General features: G+C 33.6%; 1 protein-coding gene across 1 annotated transcript in view; it reads right to left on the reverse strand.

Moving 5' to 3' along the window:
* Positions 1 to 2,157: 2,157 nt before the first annotated feature.
* The window catches only part of LOC106457290, a 56,672-nt gene continuing 34,015 nt past the window's right edge, over positions 2,158 to 24,814 (reverse strand). Inside the window, exons 2-5 of the mRNA XM_022383153.1 lie at positions 17,455 to 17,678; positions 15,225 to 15,494; positions 13,367 to 13,525; positions 2,158 to 2,749 (exon numbers count right to left, since the gene is read on the reverse strand). Of these exons, the coding sequence (XP_022238861.1) occupies positions 2,566 to 2,749; positions 13,367 to 13,525; positions 15,225 to 15,494; positions 17,455 to 17,678 (837 nt within the window). The 3' untranslated portion in view covers positions 2,158 to 2,565. The remainder of the gene's footprint in view (positions 2,750 to 13,366; positions 13,526 to 15,224; positions 15,495 to 17,454; positions 17,679 to 24,814) is intronic.

Here is a 24,814-nt window from a genome sequence, read left to right on the forward strand (position 1 = left end):
AAGAGATGTTAGCTCAAACATCTTCGTGATAACTGTAGAGATTTTAGCTCAAATTTCTTCCCGGTAACTGTATATATGTTAGCTCAGATATCTCTGTGGTAACTTTGGAGAGGTTATTTCATAGTCACATTTCACTCATACTTGTAGATACTTTGTTTCGGTCATCTCCTTGTAATTGTAGAGATGTTGATTCGGACAAACTTTATTATAGATGTATAAATTTTGGCTTACACATCTTTTTGTCAATTAATATAGATGTTGATTCCGTAAACTCTTTAGTATAGTTGTATATATTTTGGATTGACATTTTCCTGTCATTGTATAAAGATGTTGGTTCAGTCAACTCTCTAGTATGGGTCTATAGATTTTGACTTAACAATCTTTCTGTTACTGTGTAGATATATTTGCTCAGTCAACTCTTTGACACACGTGTACAGATTTAAATCTGGAATTCCTCCTGTTATTATATAGAAATTTTGGTTCACTCATCTCTTTAGTATAGGTATATATATTTCAATCTGGCCACCTTACTTTATTGTATAGAGATGTTTGTTTGGAATCTCAGTCGTCTCTCTATGGTTGTTTACGAAGTTTCTTGTATTTTCGAAGTCTTATTATATTTTGTTGACACATTATGATAATTTAGTGTTAAAAAAAGATCTACATCTGGTAGGCATTTATCATATTTCTAATTCGCAATTTCGTGTGATCTGCACATTTAATTGTGGCAGTCATAGCTTTAGTATGCAACCAGTCTTCAGTTCTAGTATAGTATGAAACCACTTTATGTATCTCGCTATTGTTTTTACGTTTATAAGGTAACCCTCAATGAATAAATATTTTATTAATAAAGCTTTTGTTTCTGGTCAGACTTGAATTTAACATGAAAGTGTAGAAGATATAGTATAAACTCAGCTAAAACAACGTTTAAATTACTGTGTAATTTGAAACATTGTTTTCACCAAGTTTTTAATAAATATCTACAAACAAGTGTTATGTTCTTATTTTTAATAGCGTAGAAATTCTTTAAGAGTTTTAGTTTAACATGAGTTGTGAACAATTCGGTTAAAATGGAGCTTTTACATGGAGCTGCGAGAAATCGATTAAAGTTTTTAGTTTAGCATGAAAATGTGGACAATTCGGTTGAAAATCATAGTTTAACATGAAAGTGGATAATTCAGTTAACAGGTTTAATTTCTCAGAAAGTTGTGAGCAATTCGGATAAAAGTTTTATTTTAATCGGTTAAAAGGTTGTTTTAGCTTAGTATGGAAATGTGGACAACTAAGTTAAAAGTTTTCATTTAACATGAAAGTATGAAAGATTCAGTTAAAAGTTATGGTTTTGTTTAACTCCACAGCCAGATATTGATTAAAGCCAGAAGGAGCCATTTGTTAACTTAAAATTATTTTGTTTTTTGAAGTAGTTGTAAAAAATTACAAACTACAGTATTACATACATATAAAATTGTAGCTTATACGCTTTATTAAGAGCATTGGCTTCTTTACATTATAGAGAAAAAGTTCTATTTCAGTTTTAATTTTCCCAAGCAATAAAAAAGAACCTAAGCTATAGCATAAAAAAGGTACATAAAATATTGGGCGTATGGTATTCACATAACCTAAAATATAGAAAAATAACAATTATAGGAGATAATCTACTGCTGATTAATTAAAAAATTATTTTCTTTTATGGAAAAACGCCAGAAGAAACAGATGATGCAAACTATTTATTGCTATGGAAAGACCAAATTAGTTGTATGATATTGTTATATCAGGCACTTGGTGAGTCCATTAATAAGCACGTTTTCCAAGATAAACGCGCCAAACAACTGCGACAGTTCGTGAGATTGCAATAAAAACAATAAATCACGACTTGGTAAAAAAAACTAAGGATGATAAGCTTTTTATATGGTATACAATATAGAAAATATATTTTTATAACTTTTGCTCTTCGAGATATATTTACCTAAAACCTGATGAATTGTTTTCGAAAGACTTTAAACAAGTAGATAACGTACAATTGTAAGGTAAACAACAACAACAAAACAGCCTTGAAAGTAGCAGCATTCACAAATTTAAGACATAACTATTTTTTCGACATATTGCTTGTTTAAATAAACATCACGTGAGCTTATTAAGTTAATTCATAGAAGTTTTTTTTTACAGAGCTTTAAAATACGAAATGCATACAAACATCAAAATTCTGTTCATAGGTCAAATCTTGTAATCTTATCTACACACTACTTCACCTAGCTTCGCCGCTGTTACACGTTTTTTTTTGTTTTGTTTTTTCAGGAGATGAGTTAGTTTACATGAAGCTGATTTTATAGTCAGTGGAAAGAAGTCACTTGCAGAATAACTTATCAGTTTGTTCACTTAGCTGTACGGTATTCAACGACTTGAACAGCGGAACTGGTCAGTCTTGACGTAGAAAAGAAATACTGGAACGTTGTGACTAGTCCCTATGGACCAAGGCTCTCAAAACTTGGACTTGTCTCCCAAGAGCTACGTCAGACATTTAATATGATGTTTCGAGCATAACTGGACTCACGCATAGTGACGTCTCTACTTCTGCGTGATCAGGGATAACTGACACACACAGCACGAAGGGACAAAAACTTGGTCCTGGCGTGTTCCCTGACCATCTCCATCCAGCGTCATCAGTGACTTCTTGCTATATTTCTGTCTGCACCTACTTATGTATCCAGGGGGAAGAGAAATTTGGCTAGCGCAGGCCTCTCCTGGGGAGCTGAAACATAAAATATAATATTTTAGGGATAGTTGGTTATGCAGAGGAATTCTGAAACTTCTTACTTAATTAATTTTCTCAAACTAAATATATCTTATATTCTATGTTATTCTTCATGTACTGTTGTCTCACATCTATTCTCTCCATTAAAGGTTTTAATTTTGGATGTTTGAAATTATTACCAAAGTATTCGAGGTTACATTTATATATTCAATGACTACCTATCTACCTGTAAAGTCTTTGTTTGATTAAATATAATGAACTTTAACAGTGCGCCGAAGTCTTAATGAACACTCTGTACGTTACCTGTTCTATTATATTTATATTAACAGTGTGTACATCTGAAACACTGTGTAAGCGTGTTCTATTCTATTACTAATAATTGTGTGTATATCTGAAACACTGTGTGAGCGTGTTCTATTCTATTACTAATAATTGTGTTTACAGCTGAAACACTATGTGAGCGTGTTCTATTCTATTACTAATAATTGTGTTTACAGCTGAAACACTGTGTAAGCGTGTTCTATTCTATTACTAATAATTGTGTGTATATCTGAAACACTGTGTAAGCGTGTTCTATTCTATTACTAATACTTGTGTGTATATTTGAAACACTGTGTAAGCGTGTTCTATTACTAATAATTATGTGTATGTCTGAAACACTGTGTAAGCGTGTTCTATTACTAATAATTGTGTGTATATTAGAAACACTGTGTGAGCGTGTTCTATTCTATTACTAATAATTGTGTTTACAGTTGAAACACTGTATTGATATATGAGTGTAAAACATAAACGTAGTGTGAATGTATTCTGGTCTGTTATTGATATACTTGAGTATAAAGTTTAAATACAGCATGAACGTGTTCTATTCTAATTATTAATAGTTGTGTGTACCTGAAACCCTGTACGAGCATGTTCTATTCTATTACTGATATTTGTGTGTGTAACTAAACATATGAAGGTGTTCTATGCTATTATTAATATATATGTAACTGGAATTCTAGGGCTATAACATATTCTTTTTGTTATTATACATTTATCATTGACGTGTATAACTAACACTATGTGAGCGTATTATATTCTATTATTGATAATGTTGTGTATAACTGGTACTCTATGAGCGTATTGTATTATTGACATTGATGTGTATAACTGATACTTTAAGCGTATTATAGAGTACTCTTCATTTTGTTGCTTATAAAGGACACTTTGTGAATGTACTTTATTTTATTCTTGTTATTGATGTGTGGGTAAAGCACATTACGACCATTAATATTTGTGAGTATTAGGAACATTTTATGTGTGGGTGTTCTCTCATTATTGATATTTGGGTGTATAATATAAAGTTTATTCGTGTGTTTTGACGTCTAACATTAATATGAAATTTAATAAAAATTGCTTATACGAAAATATTTTGTTATTTTTTCTTTTGCTTGTTTGTTTGTTTGAAGTTAAGCACAAAGCTACACAGTGAGCTGTCTGTGCTCTGCCCACTACAGGTATCGAAACCCCGATTCTAGCGTTGTAAATCCGCAGACATGTCGCTGTGCCACTGGGGGGCTTTTGTTTTGCATTTGTAGATCTGTCTTTCTGGGTGTGTTCTATTCTACAGGGTTGGATATCTCATATTAATTATTAATCATAAGTCACGTGACAAATACAGTCGATATAAAGTCGTGATGGAACGTCATGTGCCAAAGCTACACTTCAACATTTTGGTGTGCCGTAGATAGTGTAATGCCATCGAAAATTAATCGCAAAATATTAGTACATCAGATTATAAAGATGCGTTCAGGTTGGGATTTAAAATTTTAAGACGGAAATATTCCTTGTACGTAATGGAACTGGAATGCAAAGGAATATGAATTAACCTAGAAATTCAGAACAAGTACCTCAGCCGGGTAAGTAACGTGCGGCATCTTGTAACAGGTGAGAATCCACGAACACAAAGATCAGTGGCAATAGCTATCCACATGTCTCAGGCAACATGATCTAGAAGGATGTTTGATTGATTTGGGTTAACCAACAAAAGACTTACAGTCATATCTCTCATCAACTGTCGCATATCTCAAACAAATAGAGAATAAAATGGGTATTCTCTCCTACTATTTCATACGGAGACATACTGGTCAAGTCGCTGGACACAGTGCTTATAGACTTCTGTGCAATTGGACTTTTGAAACGGGCACTGAGAAACCATCGTCCTTCTTACATTAGTTTGATTATGGAAACTATCACGAAGGTGTAGAGTGCGTCGGACATGACAGCCATGAACGGAGTCTTTTGCAATGGAAATTACGCTGCAGGGCTGTTGTCAAGATGTATGGTCGTTAAATAGAGCATAACTCGACGTGGTTACATGGAATATAATGACGTGGTTACGCTCGAAAATCATTTTACTGTAACGTACTCAACCCTTTGTGTAATATGCGCTAGATAAAAAAGTTCCTTTCTATGGTTAGTTGTTAACCAAGGCTGTCGAGTATGTATAATGAGAAAGCATGTTTTATACTTTATATAACACTATGATATATGATAAAGGCAGTGCAAGAGTTGAATCTGCTATATGTATGAGTATAAAGAAATTGTATTTTATTATCAATGTGTTTTATACAATTATTGTTGTCCACCTGTAAATATATGTATTTTTCAGACTGTAAAATAAATACTCTATCACTGTTTTTTTCTGTGTTAAAAATTATGATTGATGTTTACCTGTATAACAGTGGGTGTAGACGTATTGTGATCCGAGAAATATTAACCAATGATCCCTTAGTATTTTTAAAACACATTATTTCAAACTATTTATGCATTGAATTACTCGTGAATCCGTGACTTTGTTTGTAGCAATATCACGAAGAATGTAAATAAAACTGTTATCCACTATAAGTGTTCCCGCTAATTACTACTGAAGTTTCCTAAGTGTTTTAGAAAGAAAATTAACGAGTTTACCAATTTTTAGTTTTTTACGCTGAGTGCTGTAACCGACAAAAACATAAAATTACTCAGTATGATAGAATATATGGACCCCACCGGTAGTGAAATGGTGTTATTCACAAGTAGCAAGTCCACTGCAGATAAGTGCTTATTTCAGTGCAAAATTCGGGTAGAAATACTGTGAACAATGAAGTTGCTTACCAATACTAGACACAATCCGTTTTCACATGAGGATAATTATACAACGGTTGCTCAGTAATAACAAAAACTTGCATCTAAGAAAATGTGTTTATAATGTTCTTTATCAAAGTAACAGTCATTCAAATATTTATCAATGAAAACAACAATAAAAAAATAAACCCGCAAACTAACAGTCATACAACTGCTTATCAGTATAAAACAGTAACATGTAACCATAAAGTGACAATAGCACAACTATTTATAAATAGAGAATAAAAACAGTCATAACGTAGCAGTCACACAGCTATTTATCAATAGAAAACAAAAACACAACTCTATGAATAAAAGGTAAAGACTATACTCATAAAATAATACCTAACGAGCCAAATTTCAGTTTTAGTGTAGAGCATAGACAAACAGACTGTTATTCTTTTAAGAACTAGTTTAGAACTAAAATATAGAAAACTAGAGGGAGACTCATTAGAGCGCACACCGCTACGCAGCGTTGATCATATTCGGCTCTCATAAAAAAAAAAAGGAAAGAAAATGTGTCCGTATGTCCGCCGTTATCAACGAACACGGACCGTTTTTGACAGAACAATGAGGAATAATATTCTACATAAGTCCACCAAGCTTCATCAAAATCTGATTATTTTTGACTGAGTTATAGAGTAAAATTAGCGTGTAAAATCGGTCCCCATGTTAACAGATGGGGATGTTTTGGATTTTCAGGACTTTGCTGAGAAAAAAACCTTCACCTTCCAAATACTAATCACTTCTAAGTTGGGTCATATTCCAAGTGTATACCAACTTTCGTCCAAATCCATTTAGCCGTTTTTGGGAAATCTTGATGACAAATATACTTAGGGCTGAAAACATAATCTCCATCCAACTTCGATGGCAAAGGTAATGAACAAAAGGGACAGCAATACAAAGTGAGATTTAGTAAACGTATTTCCAATAGAAAACAGAAATATGTAACTGTAAAGTAATAGTCACACAACTACTTATCAATAGAGAACAGAAACACAGAACCGTAAAGTAACATTCACACAACTATTTATCAATAGAAAATAGAAACATGTAACTGTAAAGTAAAAGCCACACAACTATTTATCAATAGAAATTAGAAACATGTAACTGTAAAGTAAAAGTCACACAACTATTTATCAATGGAAATTAGAAACATGTAACTGTAAAGTAAAAGTCACACAACTATTTATCAATAAAAAATAAAGATTGTACTCACAAAATAATATTTAACGATATAAATTTGAGCCTAGAATACAAACAAACAGACTGTTATTTTATTCAGGACTAATTTTACTCTAAAATATAGAAAACGAACAAAAAAGACAGCAGTGTAAATAAAATTTAGTAAGGTAATTTTCAATATTAGTCTAGTTTATAACAGGGAAATTTACTGTTATTTCTTTAAGAACTAAGATTGCTCTGAAATTTAGAAAAAAAGAAACAGCAATGTTTTTAAATGCACACACTGAAACGGAGAGTTTACAAAGAACTATCTAAAGAAGACACAATTACAAGATTAAAGATTTCGTTTCTTTTTCACTATAAACACACACACACACATATATATATATATATATATATACACAATCATTAAACAGTTGGTCTGCTGTATAATACTGAATAATGAGTTCGACGAAATGTCGTAACATTATTCATATACATAAATCAGTTTAGGTTACTATATGATGATGTAAAACGGACCCAAAACCCCATAGATATTATATAAACGTATAGGGTTTTTATTCATTTTTATCAAGACTTCTTGAACCTACGTGTTTTTCTAACACCATGAATATAAACTTTGCCGTTATAAGAGGCTTAATGTTAGTTTGGTTTGCTGACCCAAGCTATGCTGATGAACATTGAATAGGTGAAACTGCAGTCTCCAGCAGAGGGTACGTCCAATCAAAGAACGCATTAGGCCTCTACATCACAGATTCTCTTTTCAGATTCACCTTGTTAAAAAATAAAATACAATTTTAACAGACTCAAAACCTATAGAAATTACAAGTAATGTTACACTAACACAGAAAAAGCAAACATTAAAGGGACAAAAAACACCATTAATAAGAAGCCTCTTGATGTTTTAACTATAATTACACCTTTTAATATCTCTTTTCTTTTAATATATGCACCCGAGCATAGCCTAGTAGTTAGATTACCTGGTTATGAACCCGAAAATCCAATATTCATGTCCCGGTGCCTTAAAAAATTGAGCTCCGCTTTTTTTTTTACCATTAGTGCGTTATAAATGTGATGACCAAAGTCACATATTCAATTAGAGTAGACCAAGTATTGGCGATTGGTGCTGTCTACTAGCTGCCGTCTCTCTAGTCTATCACTTAAAAATTAGAAATAGCTAACACAATCAGTCCTTGTGTAGCTTTGAGCGCTTGCTCGAAACATACCTTTCATATGTTTATTGTGTTTTCCCAATGAAGAAGAAATCTTCTTGGGGTGATATTAGAATAATATGGACAGTGCTTTAATTCTGAATTAAAAACCACTTTCTCTAGTGATGATGAATATTTGATGTCTTTAATGTCATATAAGTATATTCCTTTTCTTTCAGGCTTGTATTCGTTGTTTTCATGTTTTATTCATTATTGACGAACACGGGAAAATCGAAACTTTATTAGTACTATTTTTTATTTCATTGTTTATCGGTTATAGAGCGGATGTTTGGTCATAATCATAGAGCAGTTTACATGCTTTTAACAGAGATTTATGGAGTGTTGATAAATAATTGTATGACTGGTGCTTTGTGGATACATATTTTTGTCTATTGTTAATAAATTACTGTATGATTGCCCTTTTGTAAATACAAAGTATTTGTTGTTGATTAATAGTTGTATGATTTTCATTTTATTAATTCGTGGTTTTTGTCTATGCCTATCATTTCGTGAAAACCAATTTCTTGTCCATTTTTGATAATAATATTTATATCACTTTTATTTTATGGTTATATGTTTTATATGTTTATATGTGCTTAAAATTAAAGAATAGTTTTATGGTTGTGACGTTTATCGATAAATACAATATAAACACCTTTCTTGATTCCAGTCTTTTATTATTACTGAGCAACCTTTGTATAACTATCCTCACGTGAAAGTGTATTGTGTTTACTATTGGTAAGTAGCTTCATGAACATATCTTTTAGGGTGCGGTTTTAAACTGTTTTAAACAATAACATTCACTTTATTTCTGCGTTATTGTTGAATACCCATTGTTAATTAAATACATATTTATTATTCCTTGAGTTCAGATTTCTTTATTATTGATAAGTAGTTGTATAACCATCAGTCAGAGTCCAGACAGACCCATAGTTCCCGTTGAGGCAGACAAGGGTGTTAACTAATCACTTTTACCTAACATGTTCATATTTGTTCTGTCCGAATTTTGCACTGAAAAAAAAAGAACCGAAGACCCGACAATGATCTTATAGCTTGTAAGCGATACTTGATTCAAGTATCCACGGACAAGACCTCTTTAATGCAGATAAAAGTACTGTAGGATATTGCCTCAGTTTTTTTTTTTATTTGTCGTTGTTATTGTTGTTCAAGTTTAGCTAAGGCCCTGGTACAATTATTTGTTGAGCAATAGGTGTATATCTAGTGTACATCTTTTTCACTGACTGTTAGTAGTTGGGCATTGATTATTTTGTATTGAATAATAACAGTATAACTACCACTTTTTGAGAGCAGTTTTTCTTTATTGACCAGTATTTGTATAATTATCAGTTATTTGTTTATTTCCTAATAACGAATAGCTGTGTAATTTTTATTTATGAATAAAGGTATTGGTCCATCATTGTTAAGTAGTTGTATACCTATAATAAACTGAAAAAAATCCCAGGTTGTTTTCTCTAGCGTTAAGCTGCCATTGGCTATCTGCTATGTGTCCGTCGCGAGAATCGAATCCCGAATTTTACATTCATAAACCCCGAAGATAACCACTGAGTTTCCGATGGACAAAACCCCGAGGGATGGAAAAAATGATCATTTTAAAAATATCTATCAGAAATAGTTTGGATAACACATAAAGAAACGTTAATGATAATGTTTGATAAGCACGAAATACTCGATGTTAAGGTAAGCATATATAATAATCTTTAAATATTGAAAAGTTACGTTTGTAGGAAAGCGTAATAAATAATAAGTTGCAAAACGCTCTGACAATGTAAGTTTGAACAGTTAATTATCAATAGTATATTAATTAGAACACACATTTTTTTCTCTATTGTTTAGAAATAGTTGTATGACAATCATGCTTTCTAAATACAAATGTTTTGTTTGTTGTTGGTAAATAGTTGTAAAACTGTCATTTTATGAATATAGATCATTTATCGTTTGTTAATGATAATTGTTTAATTGTCTTTTTGTGAATTCAGCCAGCTTATGAACGTAGATTCTTTGTTTATTGTTGATAGACAATTGTGTGATTACCACTTTGTGAATGTAGATTTTTTTGTTTATTGTTGATAGACAGTTGTGTGATAGCCACTCTGTGAATGTTGATTGTTTATTGTTGATAGACAGTTGTGTGATAGCCACTCTGTGAATGTAGATTGTTTATTGTTGATAGACAGTTGTGCGATAGCCACTCTGTGAATGTTGATTGTTTATTGTTGATAGACAGTTATGTGATAGCCACTCTGTGAATGTTGATTGTTTGTTGTTGATAGACAGTTGTGTGATAGCCACTCTGTGAATGTTGATTGTTTATTGTTGATAGACAGTTGTGTGATAGCCACTCTGTGAATGTATATTGTTTATTGTTGATAGACAGTTATGTGATAGCCACTCTGTGAATATTGATTGTTTATTGTTGATAGACAGTTGTGTGATAGCCACTCCGTGAATGTAGATTGTTTATTGTTGATAGACAGTTATGTGATAGCCACTCTGTGAATGTACATTGTTTATTATCAATAGACTAGTTATGTGATAGCCACTCTGTGAATGTACATTGTTTATTATTAATAGACAGTTGTGTGATAGCCACTCTGTGAATGTACATTGTTTATTATTAATAGACAGTTGTGTGATAGCCACTCTGTGAATGTTGATTGTTTGTTGTTGATAGACAGTTGTGTGGTAGCCACTCTGTGAATGTACATTGTTTATTATTAATAGACAGTTATGTGATAGCCACTCTGTGAATGTACATTGTTTATTATCAATAGACTAGTTATGTGATAGCCATTCCGTGAATGTACATTGTTTATTATTAATAGACAGTTATGTGATAGCCACTCTGTGAGTGTATATTGTTTATTATTAATAGACAGTTGTGTGATAGCTACTCTGTGAATGTTGATTGTTTGTTGTTGATAGACAGTTATGTGATAGCCACTCTGTGAATGTTGATTGTTTGTTGTTGATAGACAGTTGTGTGATAGCCACTCTGTGAATGTTGATTGTTTATTGTTGATAGACAGTTGTGTGATAGCCACTCTGTGAATGTATATTGTTTATTGTTGATAGACAGTTGTGTGATAGCCACTCTGTGAATGTACATTGTTTATTATTAATATACAGTTGTGTGATAGCCACTCTGTGAATGTACATTGTTTATTATTAATAGACAGTTGTGTGATAGCCACTCTGTGAATGTACATTGTTTATTATTAATAGACAGTTGTGTGATAGCCACTCTGTGAATGTACATTGTTTATTATTAATAGACAGTTGTGTGATTGCTGCTTGTATGTCTGCTATTTTGTGAATATAGATTCTTTGTCTGGTTTTGATAAATAGTTGTGTGTCTACTGTTTTATGAATGTATATTTTTTTGCCATTAATAAAGAACTTATAGAATATATTTTTGTCTGTTTATGAATTGTTGTATAACTTGTTTTTTTCTAAATGCATATTGTTTTTTGGCCCTTATTATTGACTGTTTGACGTCTGTTAAGCTTAGATGAAATGTTTCTCTTCAATAGATTATTTACTGTGTTCAACTATCATAATCATCGAGATAATCTAAAAACATAAAGAACATACCTTATCTGTAATTAGGAATCTGTGCAATGTTTGAAAAACATTTTGTAAAATAATTGTACTAATATATATATATATATTGACAAATTACAGCAACTTCAAATTTTGCTGACTAAATTTATTAAAGATAAAGAAGAAACTTTGATCTTAGCCTGTACAGTTTTGCATTCACTGTTTGCGTGAGGTAATCCCGGAGATACGAAATTATGTTTAATCCCGACAATTAAGGCTTTATTTCATAGACATTACCAGCTAATGAAAGTTTTATGTAATGGAGAACGATGTGGATTTTCAAGGAGCCCGGAAAGAATGGACAGCGTTTAAGTTTTTTTTATGGTTATTAACTAGAAATAGCTGTAATCGAATTTCAGAGTTGATATTAACATTCGTCATTTGTTCCAGACTTTCCGTTTTATGCTGTTAAGAGGTTGATAAAGATTGCTTGCCAAAAGAGTTACATGTATTAATGGTAGCCACATAATATTTTCTTTTTTTATATTTATAACTATTATAGATCACTAGAAAAAATTATAAAATGATGTCTTTTTTAAATTTCTGTGTTAAAAACATCTAAAAAAAGCTCTTATGGGGAAAATAAAGATTATAAGAAAAATAAGGAATGCACGATATTAAGCTAAATAGAGGCTGTAAGATTAATATCATGATGATTACTTTATAGATGATAGTGAACACCTGTGTGTGAGTATTTTATGGCAAAATGTGTTGAGTTTCTTAAGTACCAAGAGTCATTAAAATAAAAAGTGTTTGGTTACTTATCAAAACATAATCAATAATTTACATTGTTAAAAAGTCTTTGAGATGTACTAGAAAACTGACGGTTTCCATATTTCTGTAAATGAATATCTGTGATATTGTTGTACACTAACAATATTAAAACTCAAACTTATGTTTTACTCCTACTCTCAAATCTATGAATGGCTTCGTTCCATTCTGAGGAAAAGGTGCAGTTTTGGAACCTATTATACACTAAAATGTTAACATTCTGGTACATTAAAAGTTTCAGTTAGTTAGGAGAAAATAGGATACGTGGACATGTATTAATACTTAAATTGTAAATAAGAACTTTGCTTCAAATTAAAACAATATCGCATTAGTGATTAAACAATTATATTATATGCGGCGAGTTTCAATGGATTTTATTTTATTAAAATCTGCACATATATCTTAATTTCTATCTTAAAACTATCATTTTTTTCTGGCCTTATGAGGTCTCACTTGGAAATAACTTCAGCCCAGTATTTTGTCGGTCTGTACTTTCTGGAACTTGAGTAGTTCAAGACAGTATTTAAGCAAACTTAACTAGTGTGTTAACCCACTACGAGTGCACAAATATACTATTCGTAGTTGATGATGAACAACAGTTTTAAGCGTTCGACATCTTCCGGGAAGTTTAGAAACTTATATTAAACCAGGTATAATCAAGTACCTGCCGAGATGATCTTACCTACAAACATCGACCCTGATAACTTGCTTGAATCGAGGGTCCCTGTCGGGTACGTTGACTACAAATTTCCATTCTGACCTATCCGTTAGGCCAGCTTCAGGGAGAATGAACATAGTTCGGACAGCACAAACAGGTTCTTCGTTTTGTTGTCTTCGTCCTCTGGAAGGAAGAGAAGCGTGTGCGTGAAACTTAGATTGGACAAGGGTTTGGCTTAAATATTTTCTATTAGAGTAATTCTTTAATTTGGTTAAGGGTTATTCTTTACTCTAATGACACGCGTGAGTTTGAAAACACCGACCTCTCGCCACAGTGGTAAAATATCTCATTACCATTAGACTCGTGTAAAAAAAAAAGAAAAATAAGTTGAATTTGACCGGACGTCAGTTTTTTCCTACATTGCAGATGTTAGATGAAAATGAGTCTTTCTATAGCTATTACTGTCAATCCGGACATATCCTAAAAGAGCTTCAAATAAAAGAAGAGACTATTAACAACAAATTGTTGTGTATTCTTGCGCCAAACTACAGTAAATAGTTCAGAAACATATCATCAATATCATACAGTACAACTGTAATAAGTGAAGAGATCGAAGGAATTTTGAAAGGATTTGTTTTTATAAATATCTTAAGTTACATGAATAACTGTAGTTAATGAAAACCTATCAGTTTGAATTATTATGTAGTTCTATCGGTTGATGGGGCTGGAAAACAGTCAATTAATTTACACAAATAGATTACGAACAATCGAATTAAGATATCTGACAGAGCTGTGGCCGTAGACACAAGAAGGTGAAAGAGAACATGTTATTCGACAAATTTAGGGCTGTAGCATAGTAACTGTTTATTTGTTGTTAAGCGCAAAGGTACACAATGGAATATCTGTTCTGTGCTCACCACGAGTATCGAACCCCTGTTTTTAGAGGTGTGAGCCGTCAGACTTACTGCTGGGCCATTGGGGTGGGGAGAGTAATAGAAGACATGTCTTTGATAAACATCTAGGCCATCTATGTATTGTTCGTAAGCTAGCCAAAGAAAATGTTTTCGTTGTGTTCATTTCTCCAAAATGTAATGTTAAGTAGGAGTTATAAAGACAAAAACTAACATGGGTGTTAATATCAACTTCCCGTTGCTTCCTTATTTTATTTTTTTCAAGATAGTGCCGTCTTGCACAGTACCATGTGATAACTTACACAGAAACATTGCTCAAGATTTAACAGAAAACATGTTATTTAAGGTGCTGCAGGAACTTTTGAGTCCAGATTAATCGCTTGTTATAAAGGATTGACAAATAACTGTGACAGAAATATCATATAGGAATGATAGGACTTCAACTTTTATGTAAGGACTGACGAATAACTGCCTCAGACATATCATATGGAACTGATATGACTACAACTTTCATACAAGGAATGACAAATTACTGTCATGGTAATATCATATGGGACTGATTGGGCTGCTACTTTTATAGAAGGGCAGACAAATAACTGCCCGACATATCATATAGAATTGATGTGTCTGTAACCTTTATACAAGTACTGACAAATATCTGCTTTCAGACATATCCTTATAGGAGTGATCGTACTGCAAATTATGTATAAGGACAGACAACTAACTGTTTGAGACATATCATATTGGACTCATGGGACTACAACGTTTATATTAGGAATGATAACTAATTGACACAGACATATCACATAGGATTGCATCTTTTATACAAGGATTGAAAATGACTGCCACTAATATAGTACAAAGGTCTGTATTTTTTTAGTAAAGACAGCAAAATACATTTTACTTCAACTTATGTTATTTTGCAGTTTGTATGTATTCTTGTTTTAAATGGTGTAAGTCAGTAACACTACCTGTGCCGGTAATATGGGTGAGATGGCGTGTAGCTGTGGCCATACTCTTGGTTACGACCATAATACGATGATCCGTGGTACCAGGGATGATGGGTTGGCTGGTGGTTTGTGTAACCGTTGTGGTGGTGGTGATGCTCTTCAGGACCTGGAGGTTGATTTGGGAGAAGGTTGGCATTCGGTTCGGCGTCTCCTTCGCGTTCATCTAAGAACACTGAAGTGAAGTTGAATCGCCTTGCTTTGGTGCCTGCCACCAGGTGGAAAATATACTCACTAGAATTAAAACAAAAATAAAAATAACGGTTTATTCTGTTATTGAAGAAAAATACTATATCTTAGCTTATTTTATTACTCTTGAGTAAAATAGCTTACTTTCTATGATGTATCTTCTCAAAAGTAAAAATTATTTTAAAATTTATTAGGCCGCTACGATGTTACCCAATATTTATACTCAGTGTAATATTTCTTTCTAAAGCATCGTCTCTCGACCAACAACTAATTTTATCCATTTTTATTACCCCTTAATAATTTATGGACTTACGAAGCTAAAATCCGAGATTCGATTCCCATCGGTGAACAGAGTGCAGATAGTCCATTGTGTAGCTTTACCAAATATTGAGTATTTAGCAAAATAAATGCTAGAAAGTATTTTTCAAGATCTGGAGATTTTCAGACGTGATTATTTGCTTGTTTATTTTTCGTAAGAAAACAGCATCATCACATACATTAATTTCTCTAGCAAGTGCTACGTTAATTTGAGCTATGTCACTAAAAGTGCAGTGAAAGAAGTTCGTTTCAAAACTAAATGAAATGATTAAAGTATACACACATTCACTGCACTGCTGAGCCAGCTTAGTAAAGACTATCACTACGTCTGGTTTTAGATTGGAACACTGAACAGTTTCTTGAAACTCCGCGGCGAACTAAAGTTGATGTTTCTTTCTGTAGCATTGACCAATTTCATAAAATATTACATACAGAAAAGTAAAGGCAAATAGGGACTTGAAGGGGCCGGATGTGGCTTAGTGCTTAGCATACTGGCCCGTGAATCCTAGGGTTGATATACTGACCAGTTCCGTGAAAGATGATGTACAGAAAAGAAGACTTGAACAAAAGCGCTGGTGTTTGACATTGTAACATTGATCATGTTCCATTAAAGTGCTTTGAATAGAAAATTAAAGGAAAATAAAAACTTGAAGGGAACGGGTGTGCCGGACTACTAATCCAAGGGTCCATGGTTTGCGCCACGTTGCCGCAAAATCGCATTTGGCACTTTGAGGCCATGGTTGGTTTGTAAGAGAAACGGTCAAATAGTGCTTTTCGGTCAGACAAGAGTAACCCAAGAGCTGGCTGTGGGTGATGTTGACTAGCTGTATTTCCTCTAGTCTATCAGTTCAAAATAGGGACAGCTAGCGTAGACAGCCGTTATGTAACTTTGCGTGAATACCCGAAACAGGACTTGAACAACAGGTTTTCCTTGGACATTATATAAGTTATTAGTTTTTTGATTGGGTATTTTGAAGCAGGTTAAAATTAAATAAACTATTAAATCGAAGATATAGAGTATGTGCTGAAATATAAGTTGAATAGCTAAACAATGCAATGTACTGTCGAGATTATAATCACAGTTATCTTTGTATTCTGGTCATTTAAATAAAAAAGATATATATATACAAGCTTTGATTTTATTAATGTGGTTATTCTTTATAAAATGCCAACTGAAGCAAGTGAGTGAATATTTAATTGAGCAAAACGTTTAACGAACTATTTGAAATACCTTGTAGAATGAAAAATAGCAAAGTACTAAAACAAAGAGGTAGTGTTTAATAACCCTCCTGTTGATGTTAGAAACCATGCATTAAACGTCACAGAAATATATTTCAGGTTACGAACAAATAAAAACTATGATTTATCATTACTTTATTTTGAGAGTTATATAAAAAATAAGTTAGACTTTAAGGAAATGGATTGGGAACGTATACAATAGATATGAGAGTGAGCCAGAGCCACAAATTACAGGCCATCTTATTAAACAAAGTGGTCGGTACTAAATGGCTATAACCAAACATTTAAGTTAATTTGTTTTTAAAAGATATCTATTGATCGATAGTATACATTTTCATTATTTGTTTTCCCTATTTATAATACCCAAGATGTCATAACTTGGAATAAATAGTTAAATACACAAGCTTATGTAATCTCTGCGCAGTTTAGATACGGCCTGCATACTTACGCTGGGTAATAAGGAACGTTTTCACAGACCGTACGTCCTGTTTCGGGACAGTATTGTGGTTTGGGAAGGAATATGTTCTTTGATGGAGTCGTTTTGGGGTAAGAATAATCTGAATAATAATGGGATCCTCTTGTATATGGGTGCCAGGATCCTCGATGGGATGGATGTGGTAGCACTTCCTGGAAATCACCAATAATTCCCACCAGAAACAGAGAGAGGTGAAACTAAAATAAATAAATAATAATATTCTGAAATGAAAAGGTATCACATTATTGCTTTGGTGTTCAGAATTTCAGTACGGGGAGTTTATTTAATGAAACGATTTAGAATCAAGGTCAAAGGGATGCCAATGAAATATAATTTTAGTTATATAACGTCATGTTGCGAAAAGAACGTGGTAGTGACTGTGAGCTTAATGTTTTAAATCCAAGACTTCCTGATAATGAAGCTAGGCTCTGCCAGCTCGTAAAAATGTTATTTAAAAAACACATTTCATTTGAGAACTCTCAATAATTTTATTGCTTACAAATATAAAACTTAACAACATTAGATTCATAGAAATATTTTCTATAAAAGTCTAAATAATTCAGTTAATGTAAAAGTTAAACCTTTTTCAAATAATAAAGTACTTAAAATAATTACCCTAATAAAAATCGCTTTATATAAGTTTAACTGAATTAGATTTGAAAGGAAATTAGCTTAATTACTAATAACTAAAACAATGAAACTAAAAATATTAAAATATAGAACAAAATACTAATCACAACTAAAAATCACCACCTAGTACTGTCAATTTTCATAATTTCTAATCATCATCCGTGCATTTTTTCAAATATTTAAAAATAGTTAAGATAATTTACTACATAAAAACCAAAGCAAAATTCAAGTTGTAACTTAGTTGAATGGACGGCAATTGTCTGTTGTAGAAACACAAGTACAGAGGACGACGTTGCCGTCCTTTCAATTTATTTCATCATGAATACTTTGCCTAAACAATCTATCAAAGAAAATTTACGTTATTATATAAATCACGAAATAATAATATTTAGTTACTATCATATATCAGTCTGCGATGTTCTAAAAATCGGGTTTCGATATTTGTGGTGGGCAGAGCACATATAGCCCGTTGTGTAGCTATGCGCTTAACTGCAAACAAACAAACATCGATGTCAAGTAGAGACTTGTATTAATGTAATAGTAAAAGCAGGTTCTGTAACACTATTCATTTCATTTAGTTCCAGTTTAAGCCTACTTATCAAAACACTCTCTTTAATCTTTAACTATAATTCATTATTAGGCTTAACAATACTTCTTTATTCAGGTGATTATTTTGTTGTTTGTATTTTATTGCATGTACAATACAAACAAGACGCAACCAGCTGTTAACGACACTTAATCTCGCCCTAAGTTCCACGCAAGGACAGGGTTAACAAAGATGTGTTTGCTTCCATATGGCCAGAAAATTAGATAAATCATTAATTCGTATGTATTATACATGTGCAGAAATATATAAACACGTGAGAAAGGTTAATTTTCCCTTTTTGTTTATGAATAGTTTACTGACGTGTGTGGTGAGCCTTTCTTGGGAGTATAGAGTGCCGAAGCGATGACTTCATTTTTACGTCACACATTTCCCACTGGTTCTAAACAAAGTACACGCGGTTGGCTTCATAGGTAGAAACACAATGAAAATGGTGCCCGACTGTCGGAGCGAAAAACTTGTTCATTTTTTAGATTCCCCAAAAGAGACAAAGAAAGGAAGAATTGGATTAAATTAATAAGGTAAAAAATTCACCTGTAGTCGTATGTTTATATTCAAACTTTACTGAAGTAAACGAGTCACCATCACGTTTACCAAAGTCACGACAGGCCAAACTAAAGCAATATAAGGTTTCACACACTTCCCTGTCTACTGAACTTTTTTCAGTATGAAGAAGGGTTATTTCATTCAAATTATTAACAAACCTAGATCTAGGCTAATACCGTTTCAAACACATGTATGAAAATCATTATCTCAGTCGTCTATGAGTTTCTTCCCTTCACCCTCTTCATGAAGAATCAAACACAATAATAATAATAACAAACAAATAAATAAATATAATTGATGTTGTATCAGAGGTTATATTTGAACGCGATTATTTACTTTCGAGTAAGTTAAACAATTTCACGTTTTGGTGATATATTAGCAGTTTCTAATGTTTATGAATAAATTATTCAGGAAATAACAAATATGTTGATATGGTAACGTGACGTCACACGTTGGTACTCTATTAGTAGAGCTTGGACTTGAATACAGTCCCAAACGAAGTGAGCCCACCCGACCATAATTATCTTTGTCACAGCACAAATAAGGTTTCTTTTCGCGACGTAATTCACTACAGTTTGACGAATACAGAGAAGCTGGTAATAAGTTCAGAAGACCATAAACATGGACTTTAATATTGTTGTTTATCAAAAAGTTAAATAAAAATTCATTATTACAGGTTAAAACAATGGTGTCAGGTTCTTGTATTTTGATCGAGTCTGGTTTAATTAAATTATGCTAGCTATTTCTCTGAACCTTTTGTTTTGCAGTCATAATTATGTGACAAGGGGTTAGTTCAGTATAATTTACTCATGTGTGCTTGTTTCTGTTTGTACTTTCTGCAAACCATTCGTATCTATAATTCATTTGAGTTAAAAAGATAATTTTCAAGAACATATAGGACTCATAGTGTAAAGAAGGAACCAGCAATTGAGATGTAAGTGTGATATAGTCCTGAAGGTAGAGTATTGACCAGGACCTTTTTGAGATGCAGAACCAGCTTGACTTCGCTAGTCTTTACTAGTGGTAATGACTAGCTGCCTTCCCTCTAGTCTTACACTGTTAAAGTAGGGATGGCTAGCGCAGATAGCCCTCGTGTAGCAACTCTCAGTGCAGAGATGCCATTATTTTCACAGCAATATGTGGTGTAGGTAGAATCTGTATTAGTTAATACTGACAGATTTGCACATGTACAGACGAGTAAAGCATCCATATGTCAAAAGTAACGCTATGGAAAGACAGTAAAATAACAAAACAGTTTAGCATATAGGACTTTAGTACATGTTAGCGGTGCATATGTTACACAGTTCTGGCTAATCTGATCTTTATCTAGTTTTTATACAGCCCATTTCATTGAACTATAACACAAGGTGATGGGATTATACGAAACATGAGATCGTGTTGAACACAATGACAAATTAAAGCCATATGTCACTGATGAATTATTGTGTACTGGTTGGGCCAGCAGTCAGAGATTAAGAAGATAGATAATTGAGGGAACAATGAGAGCAGTTGGCTGATGAAGAAAAGATGTTATAGACAACTCTCTGACCTTTTATGATGAGGTGCATGAAAGAAAGCCAATAGGAGAACAACTTAGAAGTTGAGGAGACAAGTAGTGTTAGTATGGTGTTAGGAATTAGCTGTTAAAGTAGCTGCAAAGTTTGAATGTCAGAAGAAAGTCATGATCCCTGTTTTACAAATTGTCGAGTGGATTAGTAGGGTGAAATATACGTATGATATTTTGTGTTAGCCAGTCGATTTCAGCAGTTCAAACAGTTGTGTGATGTGTAAATAAACAGCTGAGAGGAAGTTGTAGTTACCAAACTATCTACTGGGAGGGATTTGTTATTTCTGTTATGCAGGTTGCCTGAAACTCCCTAGAACTCTACAGATAATGTGATTATTGCATGAAATACTAGATTTGTGATGATTAATGTGAATATTGATGAGCATTAGGTATTCTGATATGTCAAGAGGCTGAAAAGAGCTTGCAGTTCTTTCTTATTTTCCGAAAACTCACGCCGATCATTAGCAGATACTTATCAGAGAAACTGCGTGAAACTTCTTGTATATATGTAAGTGTGACCTTAGTTTGAATTCATACATGAGACTGCAACTTGTGTGTGGTTGTCAATCCCACTATTCGTTGGTAAAAGAGTAGCCCAAGAGTTGGCGGTGGGTGGTGAGGACTAGCTGCCTTCCCTCTAGTCTTACACTGCTAAATTATGGACGGTTAGCGCAGATAGCACTCGTGCAGCTTTACACGAAATTCAAACCAAACCAAACCAAACGCTTATGTTGCTGGATAGTAACACATTCTTCAGTAGGACGTCTGTGGGTTTTATTTCCTAGAAATATTATTGCGGATTGTTGATCAGCTGAAAGGTTGGCGCTACACTGTTGGGGAATGCAGGTGATTTTTCCTCTATCACTATGTCAATTGATGATTATGAATATACTGGCTGACTATCTGAAGACATAGGGTCAAATTTTATTGTCAGCTTGTACTTATTTCATGAGCATCAGATACTATGGAACTTCTAGGTTTCTGGCATATCACGGTGCCTACATCCTTATATTTCCTTTCCATGCAATATTATGGAAGGTTAGCAAGACAGGCTAACTGGCTGATGAAGATAAAATAACATGACTATCTATAACAGAAGTCATGATCAAAAATGCCAAATCAGTTTGGATTCTGATAGGTCAGAAGTTCAGTGAATATCATAAGGTTAAAGGTTATCTGGTTAGTAACAACAAAATCATATCTAGAAGAAGATCCTAATGGGATAACACATATATTATCCGCCATTTCTCCAGATTCGGTACACATACCTTTACTTGTGCCAGATTAAATGTCCACTTAACAAGAGTAAGCGTGGTAACCCAACTACACTTTTTGCTGGGCTATTGGAGAATAATGTATAACCCGCAAGTTAACATGGTTCTGCTCTCGTACACGAGAGATATGTCACCATTGTGAAGTTGTTGCCGAAGAGAGCTGATACAACTGCTACTACATCCTTAATCTGCCATTGGAATGTCAGTTTTGCAGTTACAAGCTACTTCTCCTGATCTATAAGGATAACCTTCTAATTCTAATTTTTCTTTCTTCCAAGTTTAAATAAAATTTAAATAAAATAAAGTAACACAATGGTTACTTTACTTCTAAATACAAAGTTACATTCATTAAGCCCACACAAATTACACTTGCACAGAATAGACACCAAGAAGATACTTAGTATTATCTAAAAGGCTGTGAAATTGCTTAGTTCTGAAAGTCAAATTTATTCAAAATCAAAACTACTCGAAAACACTATGTACACTATGTTTTCATTTGTTCTGAAACAAGTAAGTAATCGTTCTTTCACTTTACAGATATGTACACACATTTAAGTTTAATAATGACAGAAACATATTGTTTACTACATAAGCTAAACATGGAATATCTTTGTCTCATTCTTAATCTGTTCTAAGTTGTTTTACTGCAGTATTGTATTTTCCACATATAAACATATTGATATATCATTATCTGTTCCTTGAAAATCATGTTCTGTATATTCATGTACCCGAGTGAGACAGCAGTAAGTTTAAGGACTTACAACGCTAAAACCCGGGGTTTGATTTCCCGCAACAGACACAGCAGATAGCCCAACGTGGCTTTGCTCTAAAATAAACAGTCTGTATATTCATGTTCATGATGCACATAATACAATATATAATACATCTGTGTTGTCATATATATATCACAAGCTAATTAAATATATATATAACAATAGTATATGATAAGAAGCCAATAAATGCATGCATAAAATACAGACCAATGGGCTGGTTGTCAGCATTTATTTCCATGGAATGCCTGGCATGGCTGGTGGTAAGGGCGTTTGAATCGTAATCTTTGTGTAGCGAATTCGAATCCCGTCATCGAACATGCTCGCCCTTTCAGCCATGGGACCGTTATAATGTGACAGTTGATCCTATCTTTCGTTAGTAAAGAGAAGTCCAAGAGCTGGTGGTGTGTGGTGTTCACAGGCTACTTTCCCTCTATCCCTTGAAAATTAGGGACGGATACTGAAAACCCTTAAGTAGCCTTGCGCGAAATTCAAAAAACAAAGGAATAAAAAAATATTTCCATGAGAGAGGAAGAGGTCAACATTACACCTCACCCTCACAGGTCTTACAAAAATGACCTAAATACCTACCAATAAAGAAGCATCTCCATTAGCACCTGTAATCATTCTATCTGCTATTATACTGCCATCTATGAACTAGAAAATCCAACTCATTTCTTACTAAACAAAAATATCTCATACAAAATTTACATAATTGCCCTCTCCCCCACTGTGTGGGTCATAATTTGTTCTGTAAACATCAGTATCTTCTAAATCATAGTTTGACAAAAGTCGGTGTTGCTGTGTGTGTGTGTCCACTTTTGAATGCTGAACCAAACCTGGCATGTATCTTTATGGCCCCTGGGAAGTGATATTGGAGGTAAGACGTAGGAATCTGACCACCTGTTTCACCCTTGGTACCCTTATTTCTTCCCCATGCATTTTGTTTATACTTAGGAGACTTCTCGACCGAATGTCACCAAACCTAGCATGTACGCTTAGGGCTTTCTGGGGAGCAACATAAAGACGTCAGAGTTCGTTTCTCCCCCCCCCCATGAAATCCTCGTGAACGCGGGTACATCAGCTAGTACACCAACATACAAACAAATAAATATGGGGCAAACACGAAAGACAAAGTGAAAAAAACATTCACTACTCTTACTCATAACCATGCTGTCCACTACAGTTGCACCATCTTTAGATTATAAAACCAGTAAAACCAGCATCACAAGAAAATTGCCATGTTAAAAATGTAGCAGAAGAATAACTTTTTCACCAGAAATTATTACTGTCTGATTTACTTCTCAAGAGCACATCTGTATCTGCTTTACATTAAACCTAGAAGACTAACACTGTCCTTGTCATTTTATAACGCCTCCACGGCTGAAAGGGCGAACATGTTTGGTGGGACGGGGATTAGAAGTCGCGGTCCTCGGTTTGCGAGTCGAGCGCCCTAATCACCTGGCCATGCCAAGGCCAAAGAAATGCATACAGAATTTTCAGAAAATGAAAGAACGTAGCCGTTAGTCATTTCTCGTTATACTGGTAGCCGTTAGTCGTTTCTCGTTATACTGGTAGCCGTTAGTCATTTCTCGTTATACTGGTAGCCGTTAGTCATTTCTCGTTATACTGGTAGCCGTTAGTCATTTGCCGTTATATTGGTAGCCGTTAGTCATTTCTCGTTATACTGGTAGCCGTTAGTCATTTCTCGTTATACTGGTAGCCGTTAGTCATTTCTCGTTATACTGGTAGCCGTTAGTTATTACCCGTTATATTGGTAGCCGTTAGTTATTACCCGTTATATTGGTAGCCGTTAGTTATTACCCGTTATATTGGTAGCCGTTACTTATTACCCGTTATATTGGTAGCCGTTACTTATTACCCGTTATATTGGTAGCCGTTACTTATTACCCGTTATATTGGTAGCCGTTAGTCATTTCCC

This window comes from Limulus polyphemus, unplaced genomic scaffold (genome assembly GCF_000517525.1).
Source record: "Limulus polyphemus unplaced genomic scaffold, Limulus_polyphemus-2.1.2 Scaffold313, whole genome shotgun sequence".
NCBI lineage: Eukaryota > Metazoa > Arthropoda > Merostomata > Xiphosura > Limulidae > Limulus > Limulus polyphemus.